Genomic DNA, 13,256 nt, shown 5'->3' with positions numbered 1-13,256 from the left:
CTACTAATATTAGAATTTCAATATTAAATTTACATAAATTCTTTTAACATTAGAATTATTTTCATTTTAACTGAATTCCTCCCCCAAATCTCTATATATTTGCAATAGCAATCTTTCCAAATTATGCTATTTTTCTAGCTTACTCATACTGAAAAACTTTATATCTTGTTCTGTCTTCTACCATCCCCTATCTATCACTTTTTTCTTTATAAGATATGTGTAATTTGTTGTGAATAGCACAGTGGAGCAGACTGTGGGTCACTGCTGAGGTTCTGAAGTCAGAAGCAGTTGATGGATTTTAGAAAAGCAGAAACCAGGAAAATGATGTAATTACAATGAATTATGTAAAAATATTAATCCAAAATTCCATGACAACATTATTTTAAGCATCTGAGACAAATATACAAAAGCAATAAAATTCATAATCAAGGATTAAACTTTTAATAGCTGAGCACTACAGGGTGCCCTATTATGCTATCCTGCTATGACCTGTTGTGCCTATCTTTTTGGATTTTTAATCCTTAGCAGAAATTCAGAGCTTTCAGTTGCTTTATCTCAGCCCTCTCACATAATTGTAAGGTAATTTTTATTCTCTGGAAAGTCAAGTGCTTATATAAATACAATTCATATCTGTATTCAATACACTCATTTAAATACTGTTATTCTATGATACTGATTACTGTCATCTCATGTAAAGGTTTTGTTGCTGAGAAAGCTATAAAGCTGCACAATGTTTTCATTATAACCACTTCTCACTTCTTCCTAATATTCTGAATAAAATTCATGCCTTGCTCACTGCCAGCAAGAAGAGAAATTCATGGGGTACTTGATTACGGTGAATACAAGCTTGAGCTGTGGGAACAAGGAATTTTTCCATTCAACAGCACTTCTCTCCCTCCATCCCCTTTTAGCAGTGCCTCGTCGCATTTGAATCATTTATGGTGGGAGTAGGGGAGGGAGGAGGAAGTGATGTGTCATTATAAGACATCTTACGTTGTACAAAAATGTCTTTTCAGCCATTTGTAAGAGGAGGAAAGAGTATTTGGGGCTTTGTCAGTGACATGCACCTTTTGTCTGACATATCTCTGACTATACTGCTCAGACCTACCGAAAATGAGACTCAGATTCACTTCTGTTTACAAGAGAATTTCAAGTTCTCCCCACCTTTGAGCCCCACTAAAAACTAGTTTCAGCTCGGTCAGATCTGACTCATAATAAATCCAGAATTTCTTATACTTTGTACAAGTACTTGGTCATAACAGAAACTGGAAACCTATTATACCCTAACAAACTTCTTGACTACCACATTAGAGAATCATGCTCTCTAATACTGGTCTCTGTTTCAATGAAGGTGTAAGCGATTGACACAAACACAACCTTCTTCAACAGCAACTACTGAGACCATCCGACACCACCATAACTCTCACCTATTTCACCCAAAAATCTGAAAACAATGCTGATATTCACATTCTACATGATTCAAGTCAGAATTATTTTTTCTGTCTACTCTTCTGCTTTCTTCTGTCCACTTTTCGGGTTGGCACTCAAGTCACTGGAGTATGGCATCCTGATGTAGCACTCTTGGTTTAAACTGTTCTGCCTTCTGCAACTTAAATATTCACTGACCCAGACAGAAAGCATGTGAAAAAAATGACTCTTGAGCCAGGTGGTAAGGTCATAAAGTATGTAAAGTCATAAACTATGAATATTTCATTTCATTTATACAAAAATGGAACTATGTCAACAGAACAGTTCATCCCTTTCCAGAATACCTTTTATTCTCTTTGCTGGAGCAAACTTGTGGGTGATGTTTGCTCCCATGGAATAAATGGAATTTTGGAGGTTTAGATCTAAAGATGTGATGTGCAAAAATGTTTAGCCATGGTTTGATTTCAGTAACACCTCAAAGGAGGGGAAGGCAATATTATATAAATCATGGTGTTCTCTGTTAGTTCTTAATCATCATTATTAACCTGACAACAATACAGTAGACTTTCACATTCACTATCTATCTCTGCAAAGTAGTTCTCTAATCTTTAATCTACCACTGAATTTAGGAAAGCAAGATGATCACTTTCAAGAAATAGCTGACTTTGGTCTTGCTAATCTCTCACAGACAGGAGATTTCAGTAACCATGCCTAAGCATATTGTTTGAAAGCTTTTTTTGTTTGTTTTTTTTTTTCTTTGTATCTTCTCAGGGATAAATAAATACTCTTCCTTGAAAGGAGTAACTTCATGGAACAACTTCAGACCTCATGTGGAGGCTTCTAAAAATCCTTACATCTAGCATTACAGTTGGACTCAATGATCTTAAAAGATTTTTTTCTAACCTTAATACTTCTATGATTCTATGATCATGTGGGATTCATTTGTAATTATAGCATTAAATATTTCTAGGCTGTGATCCAGTTCATTTCTTATGAAGTCAGTTAGAGGATTGTTTCTTGATCTTTCAGAATTCTAATATGATGTAGTGCTCTGAAATGTACAATAGATCAGTTTAAATAAACATGTACAGGTAAATTTAAGAACTATATTTTGGGAGAGTTTCAAGGGCAGCTGTGTAACCCTCAAAAGTGACCATAACCAATCTGATATATGGCCTGGTGAAACTGAACCATTGCTTAAATTTTCCTCCTATCATTTTTACAGGAGAGAATGGAGCACACCTAGACATGTACAAGCAGCTCATAGAAAATACAAACAGAAGCTTAGCAGATGGATTAGTAGCTCATGGCTTCAGTTAAAGATTACACCCTATTCTCTTACGTACAATGAAAGCAGAAGAAGAACAAAAAATAATAATAAAAGTATTATACTTGCCCTAATTATCGATAGCTTCAACATATTATATAATAAGCTATTGTCATATTTTTAAAAACATAATCAAATAGGTCACTTTTAAAGACAGATTTTTACCGGACACTCAGTACACAAAAGAACTCAAAAAGAAAACTCTACTACCAATGAAAAATTTATTAATGACAAAACAGAGGCAGTGACTGATGATATCAAAATCAATTAAACAGGACAGAACTGAGGCTAAGGCATAAAGTGCCTTTTATAAAAGTAGCCTGATACATCAGATAAAGGAAAGCAACAGAGGGAAATATAAAGCAGTAGGGAGCAGATTATCACAGAATTGACTCAGAAATATGATATTACAAGCAATATTTTGAAGAGAACTGACAGGAACCAGATTGCATCTGTCAAAGCCAAAAAGCAAGAAAAAAAAATAATTAAGGTTTTGTGGCAATTACATGTTTCTCTATATCCATACTTCAGAGTGGCTGAAACTTCCTTTCCTACTGCAAATACTGTTTCCTCCAATACAAAGCTCTAGGCAAGCAGTTTCTCCCCCTTGATCCCCATTACTCACTACTGCTTTGTTCTGCTTCTATGTAGATTATTTCATTCCCAGCACACTTTGTTTGCTTGTTTCTTTTTCTCTCATTTTCTCACTTTTTTCTTTCCCTTTTCTTTTGTTCTTTGGTCTACAGTCTTTCCCGTGATTTTACTTTCCACTCCTCTCTTTCACTCTCAGTTTGTCGTAACCTTCTACCAAAACCCCTACCTCAGCACATCTTTTCCCATGAATTATCTACAATCTCTTAAAATACTGAAAGCATTTTTCTACCTAAATCCCTGCATCTCCTACTGTCCCCTTCCTCTTTCTGGACCAAACCATCATTTACCTTTTAGAAAATGTTCTTACCCAGTTGTCTTCACAAACTCATACCAAAACACTAGCTCAAGAAATTAATGAGCAAGAAAACCTACTTTTAACTTCCAGAAATGTGACTTAGCATTATCTATCAACTTCACTGGCATAATCTTCTCCCTTAGGATTTTTCATCCTTCATTTTGTAGCCAAAAATATCTCTCTAAGGATCACTATGACTTTATAATCCCCATCACTATAATCTTTTCCTGTCTCTGTACACTCTTATTTTCAAATCTTTATTTTGGGTTTCCATATGCAGCCTTATCCGATGTCACCACGTTATTTACTTTTCCCCTTTTCTGAGCTTTAAACTTTCCCCACATCTGTCTCCCCCTCACTTATGTTGTCTCCTCCCACTAGTGATTGCTTTTCCTTGCTGGTCACTCCTATTTAAATAATCTTTAAAACACTCGTCTAGGTGTGCCCCCATATTTAAATTCTCCCTATGTTGTTTTCCCTGGAAAGCACTGCTTTTTTTTTTCTTTTCTGCTTTCTATTCTCACATACGCTGTTTGCTCTAACAGACGTAATTTGTCAGGTCTATATTGCAAGGCCATCAAGGCAGAGACCTTATTCGCTCCCTCTTTTAGCACAGAAAAGAAAGAGAGCAAGAACACCTACAGTATTACATAAACAACAGTAGTAAAAATGACACAGCATTAGCCTAATACAGGAAATGAATACTCCTTGGTGTGTTGTACATCCAGCCTGTAAGCAGACTTTCAGCCCTAAGAATTTGCCGACAGGCAAGAGGGGATCCTTTGTTGAATAGCAGCCAAAATTAATAGATAAACGTGCAAATAAAACCACTGTTTGCAATATACTTTAAGGCAACAAAGAAGCACATGTGAACCATTAAAAGTATTCACAGTACATGAATAATTTAGCAACATTTAATAGGAGTACAGTGATCACGCCGTATAGGAGTGTAATCAAGGCTTAGTTTCCCACGGGTTAAGAAGTATATCCTGAAATCATAGACACATGAATTCTTCCCTTCTGAGCAGAAAAACAGGACGTGTCTAAGGAAAGATGAGATGAGTGAAAACTCAGATGCTACACTTGTGCGACTGCTTTGTTTGGTTGTGTGTGAAACATGCTTAGAATATACCTTATGCTACAGATTTTTATTGGTCGGGTGTAATTTAAGTTCAGTAATTACATAGCAACCCAATTTTTCATTTAAAAAGTCTCTCATCAACACTCCTGTTTCAGTAATTCATTGTACTAAGATGTAAACTGAATTCAGATTCATTCTATCTTTGAAGTTTTGCCCCTTTCCCTAGGTCTGATTTTGAGGATAGTATATAAGCATGAGGTTCCAGAATTGAAATAGCAATTGAAAGTTACGATCCACATTCTTACATTTCTGAAAACTGTAAGTTGTTTATTCATTGAGAAGCATAGTTCATTTGTAGAAAATATTGCTCTGTACTGCTTTAAAATAAAATTGGTTCTTTAATTCCCCTCTCAATTTGACAGTTTAATGTGCTTCTTATGAAAGATTTTTCTTTAATGTTGTATATACCTGTCCCTAACTGGAAAATAATAAATGAATATACAAGTAGTAGCAGCTTTCTGCATCGTCTAGAGACTTTTTTTTTTAAATGGATTTAGTTTTACATGAATTTTCTTCATTGTATGTGTCCTTACACCACCACAATTTTGTGTCTAAATTGTATTTCAGGCTGTTTGGGTAGGAAGGACTGCCTGATCACTACAAATGATGAGTATACACAGTATACTTAGAGAAATTCTAAGATTTTAAGGTAGGGAAGAACAATGAGCTTTTGATAGAAAGGTACTTTCATTCAAAAAATCTAAATAGTGGTAAGGGACAGAGGAAATGCTGTAGATAAAGATATTCATGAAAACCAGGATCTAGAAATACTTACAATACGAACAAGCCAAGCCAATGTAGAAGTAGATGTAGAGTAGTGAGTGTTGTAATGATAAGGTGGAGTCTGATCATCTTCCCACGTCTCATACCGTTCTGCATAGAAGACTGCTCTCTTTGGGTTCAAAGCACCAATAGGCTGCAAAGGGATAAGAGGTCAAATATATTATCGGCTGAAGGGCAGCATGTCTGAAATGTCATAGGTTAATTCTGCATTAAGATTCACTACATAGGAGACTGCAACCAAACTCATTCCATGCTGTAGTAATCCCTTCAGATTGCTATAATCTTAGAAATTTCTTTCAAAGGCTTTGTGTACTGAAAGTCTTATGACTTTCCTTATTTTAATTGACAAATATAAGTGATCCACATCTGCAAACTTTCAAGACCTTGAAGTATGAGTTGTTTCCCAATTAATTCAGTAACGTTGTTCTGGAAATAGACTTCTAAAACTGCATTTAAAATGCATTGAGGCCAAACTAATATTTCTGTTGCTGTCATTCACCATAATCACACAGCTAATGAAAACTGACTTTTGCTCACACAGGATACTTTGTAATGCGCAGTTCATGATGAAAAGATTTCACGCGGAACTGCTGGTGGTGTCTGGTGATCCTAAGCAGAAATACTTAAAAAACATGCATAGTCCTACAGGATTGGATGTACTTTCTGACTGAACAAAGCCACATTTTACTGAACAAAACAAGCTTTATACTTAAACACAATACAATATGGAAATTATTCACAAATTCAAAGTCCATTCTGGCCATACTTTACAGACAATCTCTATAAATTAGTTAAAAAACAAAAGAAATGTAAGACAGTAGTAGGAACTGTTGGCTTTGATGTGCCTACTCAAGGGATACATGCTTTTCTAGGGTTCTTTTAACTCACTTTATCTCAGAAATTTTTTTGCAAAAGATATTTGTTATTGTGTGATACAAAAGTCACTAGGATAAAGAAAGTACAACAGAAAGTAACTAAACTGTTGAAATAAATATGTAAGTGATCTTGAATGTGTATTTCCAGATAAGATAGCAGTAGTATATTTACTATCTGCAAAGAATGTTCAGATTTTAGCTTTTGTAGTAAAATTAATCAAACACACAGTTTAATACTTAGAGGGCTGCATACTTCTGCACCAAATAATAGTATAAACTTACTATAAATTATTTGTATTAATCAAAAATTAAGAGTTAGAACTGATATCACTAAGGGAGTTACAACCTGAAATCAAAAGTACTCAAGGTCTTTGACCTTTTTCAAAATGCTAACAGGTATTTTCCCATTTCATTCCACCCCACAATTCTTCTAGTGAGTTAAAATCCAAAGTCATTTGGAATGGAAATACCAGTACAAGGTCAAATCAATGGGTTTCACTACACTGCATATGTAACAACAATTTTAAAGCCACAAGGATTTTATTCCTTCAGCGCTGCTATGTTTTTTGAGATGGCTGTTAAAAAGGTTGACATAGAACATGAGGTTTACCAATTTTACATATTACAGCTTGTTTTTAAATAGCAGTGTTTGATGAAAACTTACATTTTAAAACATTATGGTTTCAGTGTTCTTCACATGAAACACTCTGGATGCCTAATACTTTGCTGTGTCATGGAGATGTTAATAGCTTTCTCATACATGTAAAATGTATGAGTAATCCCTAAAGATCAGTGTTATCTGGTGCAGATTGCACCGCAAGACCTTATGAAACATTCTTGAAAAAGTAAGTATAAGCCATTTCCTAACACCTTCCAGGCATGTTTCCCAACTACTGCATAAATAAATAAACAAACAAACAAACAAACAAACAAATACTTGCATTTTTGTTATACTCTGGTTTGTTACACATCCTGCCACTGTCAGGATACGCTGGCATTATTATAGCCTATAAGTTGCCAATATATAAAAATGGTTGTTCAGCTACTTCCTTGATGGAGTATCTTATTAAAAGACATTATTTTCCTATTAAGACTGACTAACTGTGCCAGATACATGCACTTTGCTAAATTATATCGGGACACTGCTTTGCTTCAGGGACTGCATGGGACCTGCCGATACCACCCTCATTTAAGGTACTGTGCATCCACTGCTCTGGCAGGACAAATTCCAGTCCCCAACTGTGCTTTTCAAAAGCTAAAGCAGTAGTTCACACTCTCACCTGTTAACAGGAGATGTTCACCCTCTCTGAGAAGGAAGCACAAACTGGCAGGCAAATCGGTGAGACTGCATTTTGCAATAGACAAACACCCTGACAGTATCTCTGCCCTTCACTGTGAAGGTGCATCTTACCCTACGCTGCAGTGAGTTCTGAGGCTACAGAAGACAGAGGCATCGTCTGCCAAAATATACATATATGTTTGAAGGCACAGTAGGGAAGGGATATGGTGATCAATGCAAGACTGAAAATCACAACTCCAGGCCTTTCAAAATATATTTGAAGCTGATCAGGTATCTTTCATCAAGTAAGCTATGTGTTTCCATTCTTCAGTGTAAATTGATTACAGTAACATGAACTGAGAAGCATAACTGATGCTCAAAAATAATCATAAGGTATTTCATTTTATAGACTAGTTTAACCCATACCTTTAAATAACCCTTTTAAATAAATAATATATATATATAAATATATAGAGAGGCAGAGTAGTTAATGAAAAGGTACTTCCTCTCAAGAACTTGACAAGAGTTTTCCAAAGTCACACAAACCACAAATGCAAACACACCATCACACTTTCTGTGTTCTTCAGGAAGAAGTGTTATTTCAATTTAAAAGATAAAAGATACAAGGTTGTAAGATGGTGCATTCCCATTTTCATGTAAAAATGCCTGCACAAGTAGCTAAAATAATCTACTTTCAGAAGACACATGTTCAATTTATTAAATGATAAACGTAAAAAGCCCTATTCTGAAGATTTCCTTCATCCTCATCAATATTCTTTTCAGAGTCAGAATCCATTTTTCTTTCAATTACTTTCGGATTCATTTGAAGAAAAATGCTGAAATGCACAAAATATCTGCTGAATAAAATGGACTCTTTAAGTGAAATATCATGAGAGTCATCTCCTTTCTTGAACAGTATGGAAATTTTCAGGTTAAAATCTCTGGGAAGAATCATTTCTGGAAATTACCCTTTCTTACCCCAGAGAGAAGGAAAGAAAGAAAGAAAGAAAGAAAGAAAAGGGTGAGGTAGATCTTGTCTTCAGCTAGAAAGTCTCACCTCGACTCCTCAGGACAAATCCTAGATTGGATGAACTAGTGATCTGGATGGTAACCTGGGATTCGGGAGATACAGGTTCATTTCTGTCATTCCACAAAGATTTCTAGTGTGTCCCAAGTAAACTGCTTAGGAATAACTACAGCTTGCAATACAAAGGTGTGCTAGAAATCCCTGAGCCGGGGGTGGGTGGGGGTGGGGGTGGGGGGCTGGCATGCAAACACACCACCATGTATGCAAGGATGACAAGTGGAATCTCAGCAGCAGCGCAGCTGTCTCAACGCAGCACTGCATGGGGAGGAGAGCTGGGAGCTGCCCAGGCTCATACAACTGCAGCTTCTGGTTCAGCATTCCATCAGCTATTTCTGGCCTGTGGGGAAGAAATATAAGGAACATCTGATCCCCCTTTTCTCCCTTTCTGTGCAGTAATGGAGACCCCTATGTGAAACACTTCTCCGCACATTAACAGAGAGGACTTGAATGTCCCCTGGTGCAGGAAGCCATACACACTGGAAATGCTAACGGGAAGTGCCCGTTTCTCTCATCTTTTTGTTGTGCAATTTAAATACTTGTTGATTAACCACAAATAGATCAGCCTGTGCGTACCAAATGACCAGGCATTTTCTGAAAGCAAAACTTTCTGTAAATAAAATAGTAGGGAGTAAATTCAGAGAGGTCTGTACCTGGCTTCCTTTCTTTGTCTTCTTTCTAATGTCCATGTGGGAAAATGCTGTTACCCAAAGAAATGCTAACAGTTCATCCTTTCTTAAAAGACATACATTTTCTGTAAAGACTTTAAATCTCAATTGCACAAAGTACCAGCTAACCCTGGTTTACTCTGATGAGTAAATCGCTAGATGATCATCCTGCTAGATGACAAGATCTACAGTAACAGTAGTCTCTCACATTTCTTGTGCAATGTGTAGGGTATATGGAGTTCTGGGCACTTTTCCATAGCATTACTGTGCCATTCTCAGCCCAGAAAGTCTGAGGTTTTGTCAGGTTTTAATCTGATACCATGGCTATAAAATGGAGATAAATTTTATTTATGGATCAATCTCTGTATCTTAACATAATGGAAGAAAGTAATTTTATTTCCATTTCAGTAAGAACCTGCTGCTGTGTGAACTAGTCAAAATGACTTGCAAAAACAATACAAATGCAAAGCTCAACCCATGTCCTATGTCTCAGTCCAGTACCTTAACCATAAGATTAGTACAGAAGCTGAATTTGAGTCTCACAAATTGTTCTGAACGTTAAAAAAAAGGTTCTTTTTATGACTTTTTATAAAATACTTTTTCCAAACATGTTGTTTGTCTTTTTATTAAAAAAATCCCTCTGCAAGGACTCATACCAAATAGTATTAACTTTTCATAAAATGGTTTTATAAGATATTCTTTACTCCAACCAAGCAAAACAACTCGCTTTATAACAATGTCTATCCAGCCACTTCACTTCTGATATACTAAAAGCTGCTGTTTGAGTTTATTTTATGCTCCTTTTTCATTTAAAAATAAAGTATTTACTTTAACTTTAAAAACACACTGCTATTCATGTCATTCTTTTCTATCTGGTTAATCTCTTTAGACATCTGGCCTTTGAACCAGTGTATTGTCAATACATCTAGTGTTTATATCCACTGGACATGTTATGTTAGCTCATGTAATATTTACTGTTTTGCCAGCTATCTTCATAGAACTACATTCTCTCATGAGAGCAGAACTGAACGTAGCATCCAATTTATCCAGCCATTGAAATATTCTGCTTATCTTGACTCTAATTTATGCAGCAGCTACCTTATCTGTTTATATCTCTCTGTTTAGCTTTTTTTTTTTTTTTTTTTTTTTTTTTTTTTTTTTTTTTTGTGGGTGTGGGTGTGTGGGTGTGTAAGGTGCTCTGCAATATTGTGGCTGGGTACAAAAGAAATCTTGAGCATGGCTTTGTTTGGCTCTGGCTCAATACAGACTGAGCTTTTCCTGACTGCTTGCTTTTTTATTAAAAAAACACACCAAACAACAACCTTTAAGTAGGACATATTAGGATGGTACTTTAAAGTGTAAAATAAATCATGATTTTATCCAAATCTGTAAACAGTTTTTCTTCAGCATACCAATATCAACACTATCAAATATGAGTTCTGGCAGGTTCAAAGTACTGGAGTTTCACTCAGTAAATTAACATTTTATTTAAGAAAAGAAAATGTTTAATTGTGTGGCTTAAACCAAATGAGAAACTCGTTTTTCTTCTGATGGTAGGGCTGCGTGTGGTAAGGAGAGGAGTTTAAGTTACAGGAACTGATCTCATTTTTCCAGTGAGTGGCTCTTGATAAGCCCATAAACTCCATTCCACAGCATACACATTTTTGGAAGTATTAAGTGTGGTTTCCCTTGAAATATTCACACTTCGATGCATTCATTTGCATTATTACATTTAGAAGCCTTGGGGCTTTATCACTTCCTTTTCTTGAAATGGCACAGTAATAAGGAAAAGTGGTTATGCTTATCACCACCCGTCAGTCAAACACCTTCTATATTAACAAAATATAATTTTTTCCACTCAATGAATGGGCGTGTGATGTTTCATACACATGTCAATATTAGTATTACTTTGCCTGGTGAAGAAATCATTTTATTTAACAGGATGTATGACTGGAAGTAAATGAGGAGAAATTCCCATTTACACTTTAATGAGCAGGGACAATGCAGCATGTCAAAACCATGCATTCACTAAAATTTAGGAGTAAAAGTCAAACAATTTTGCACAAACAAACCATATCACATTTTAAGTGTGCTGAAACCCTGAAAACCTCAGTGTACAGTAAGGCCTGCATACACGTTTCCTGTACTAATGGTTAATACCACAGGTATTCTTCCAAAGGAAATCTCAGTGACGAAGAAAATAAGCAGATCACCTGGTGGTTTGATAGTGAAAAGATAATCTATGTACCTATGACAGCCTCTTTCATTAGCTTTTCATCCTGTCAAACAATAAACATAACCTTTAACCTTGTATATGTAATGAATAAAACTTGAGCCTACACTGTCTAATCAAATGAGTGGTCCAATATATCCTACTGCTATGGCACCTTCCATGCCCATGGGCCCTGGTTTTAGATTTCAATTTGTAACTAAAAGCAAAAGAAAAACCTTGATAGGGAAATTTCCAAACATTTCAAAGAAAAAGGGCAGAGGAATTTTCAGGCTAATATTTAAATATAATTGTTCTGAGAGAACAAGCAACATCTGGATGTAAAAGTACCACAATAAGGAGCGCTACATAAAAACTGAATAAAATTAAATGGAAGGAAAGAACAAGTTACACATTCAAGATGGCTTTGCAGTAATGTAAATATTTAAGTTTGAGTTAAATGCAAAAGGCATATGTTTTACTCAGTCACTGACACCATAAGCAAGCCAAACACATCTAGTTCCATTTCCACAAAACATATGAATTGCATTCATCGTGTATGTTCACTCAGGAGTTGTGATGTTGCAACAGTGGCGTATCATGTTTTATTCAGAAAGCCTAGGAATCAAAGGTTAAAAAATTGCAAAAGTACTGTCAGTGATCATAATTGACACTGGAGCTTTGCATGAACTTTGTGAGATAATACACAAATTATTTATTTTTTTAGAAGTTAGATTCAGCATCTATATTTAACTACCAGAACTTTTTTAAACCAACAAAACAAAGCATGATAGGTGCTTTCTCTTTAAATTTCATTGCTTTAGTGGCTTCTGCCACATACGCAATAGTGTTAGAATTCCAAATAATTTCAAAAGATTGTTTGAGGGGTATTAGTTACTAAATATTCAGGATAGAGGCTCTGTGAAACCTAAGAAGGGCAAACTTGCAGGAAGACAGAAGGTCAGGAACTAACAAAGGAGATTTTATCCATCAACAGCTTAGCTGGAGGTTCTGATTTGCCATCAGATCCGCAAGAACATTTCTCCATTGCAGGGTAAAACCTGACAGAAGGAAGTGGCTCCTCATGGAAAGGATACTGTGTGTGCCTGCCCCAGAGGTCTGGCTGAGGCTTGATCGCACATCCCGGTTCAATAATGTGAACAATAAATCACTAACTCCTGCTTTTAAGCACTGGGCTACTCAGGATTCACTTCCCTAACAAGGAAAGAAGGGGCTTGCCTACAGATATAGGACAATATTGAAAATGAAAACAGAATTGCCCCAGAAATACTTCAGATACATTCTGATTTTGAAGATTTTTACTGATAATGCACAAATTGAAACAGGTTGCTGTTTCAATGCATAACAGCCCAAGTGCACAAAGTAAGGCATTTCATGTTAAACTGGCCACTGCCTTTTACAAAAAGTCATTAATCTATTTTCCCATCTAAAACCATTGTGAAATGAAACCTATCAGATGTTATCATAATGAACACTGGAAACATTTGATAAT

The 13,256-nt window shown here is 35.8% G+C and overlaps 1 protein-coding gene across 12 annotated transcripts in view; it reads right to left on the bottom strand.

The window, feature by feature from the left end:
- NBEA (neurobeachin) overlaps positions 1-13,256 on the bottom strand; it is a 534,050-nt gene that overhangs the window by 71,149 nt on the left and 449,645 nt on the right. For all 12 annotated transcript variants that reach the window (XM_080377534.1, XM_080377536.1, XM_080377535.1 and 9 more), the window contains one exon: positions 5,621-5,761. In XM_080377534.1, coding sequence (XP_080233660.1) covers positions 5,621-5,761 — 141 coding nt within the window. The remainder of the gene's footprint in view (positions 1-5,620; positions 5,762-13,256) is intronic.

This window comes from Falco punctatus (assembly GCF_963210335.1).
Source record: "Falco punctatus genome assembly, chromosome: 2".
NCBI lineage: Eukaryota > Metazoa > Chordata > Aves > Falconiformes > Falconidae > Falco > Falco punctatus.
The sequence above is the reverse complement of the archived record's forward strand: the minus strand, read 5'-3'. Positions and strand labels throughout refer to the sequence as shown.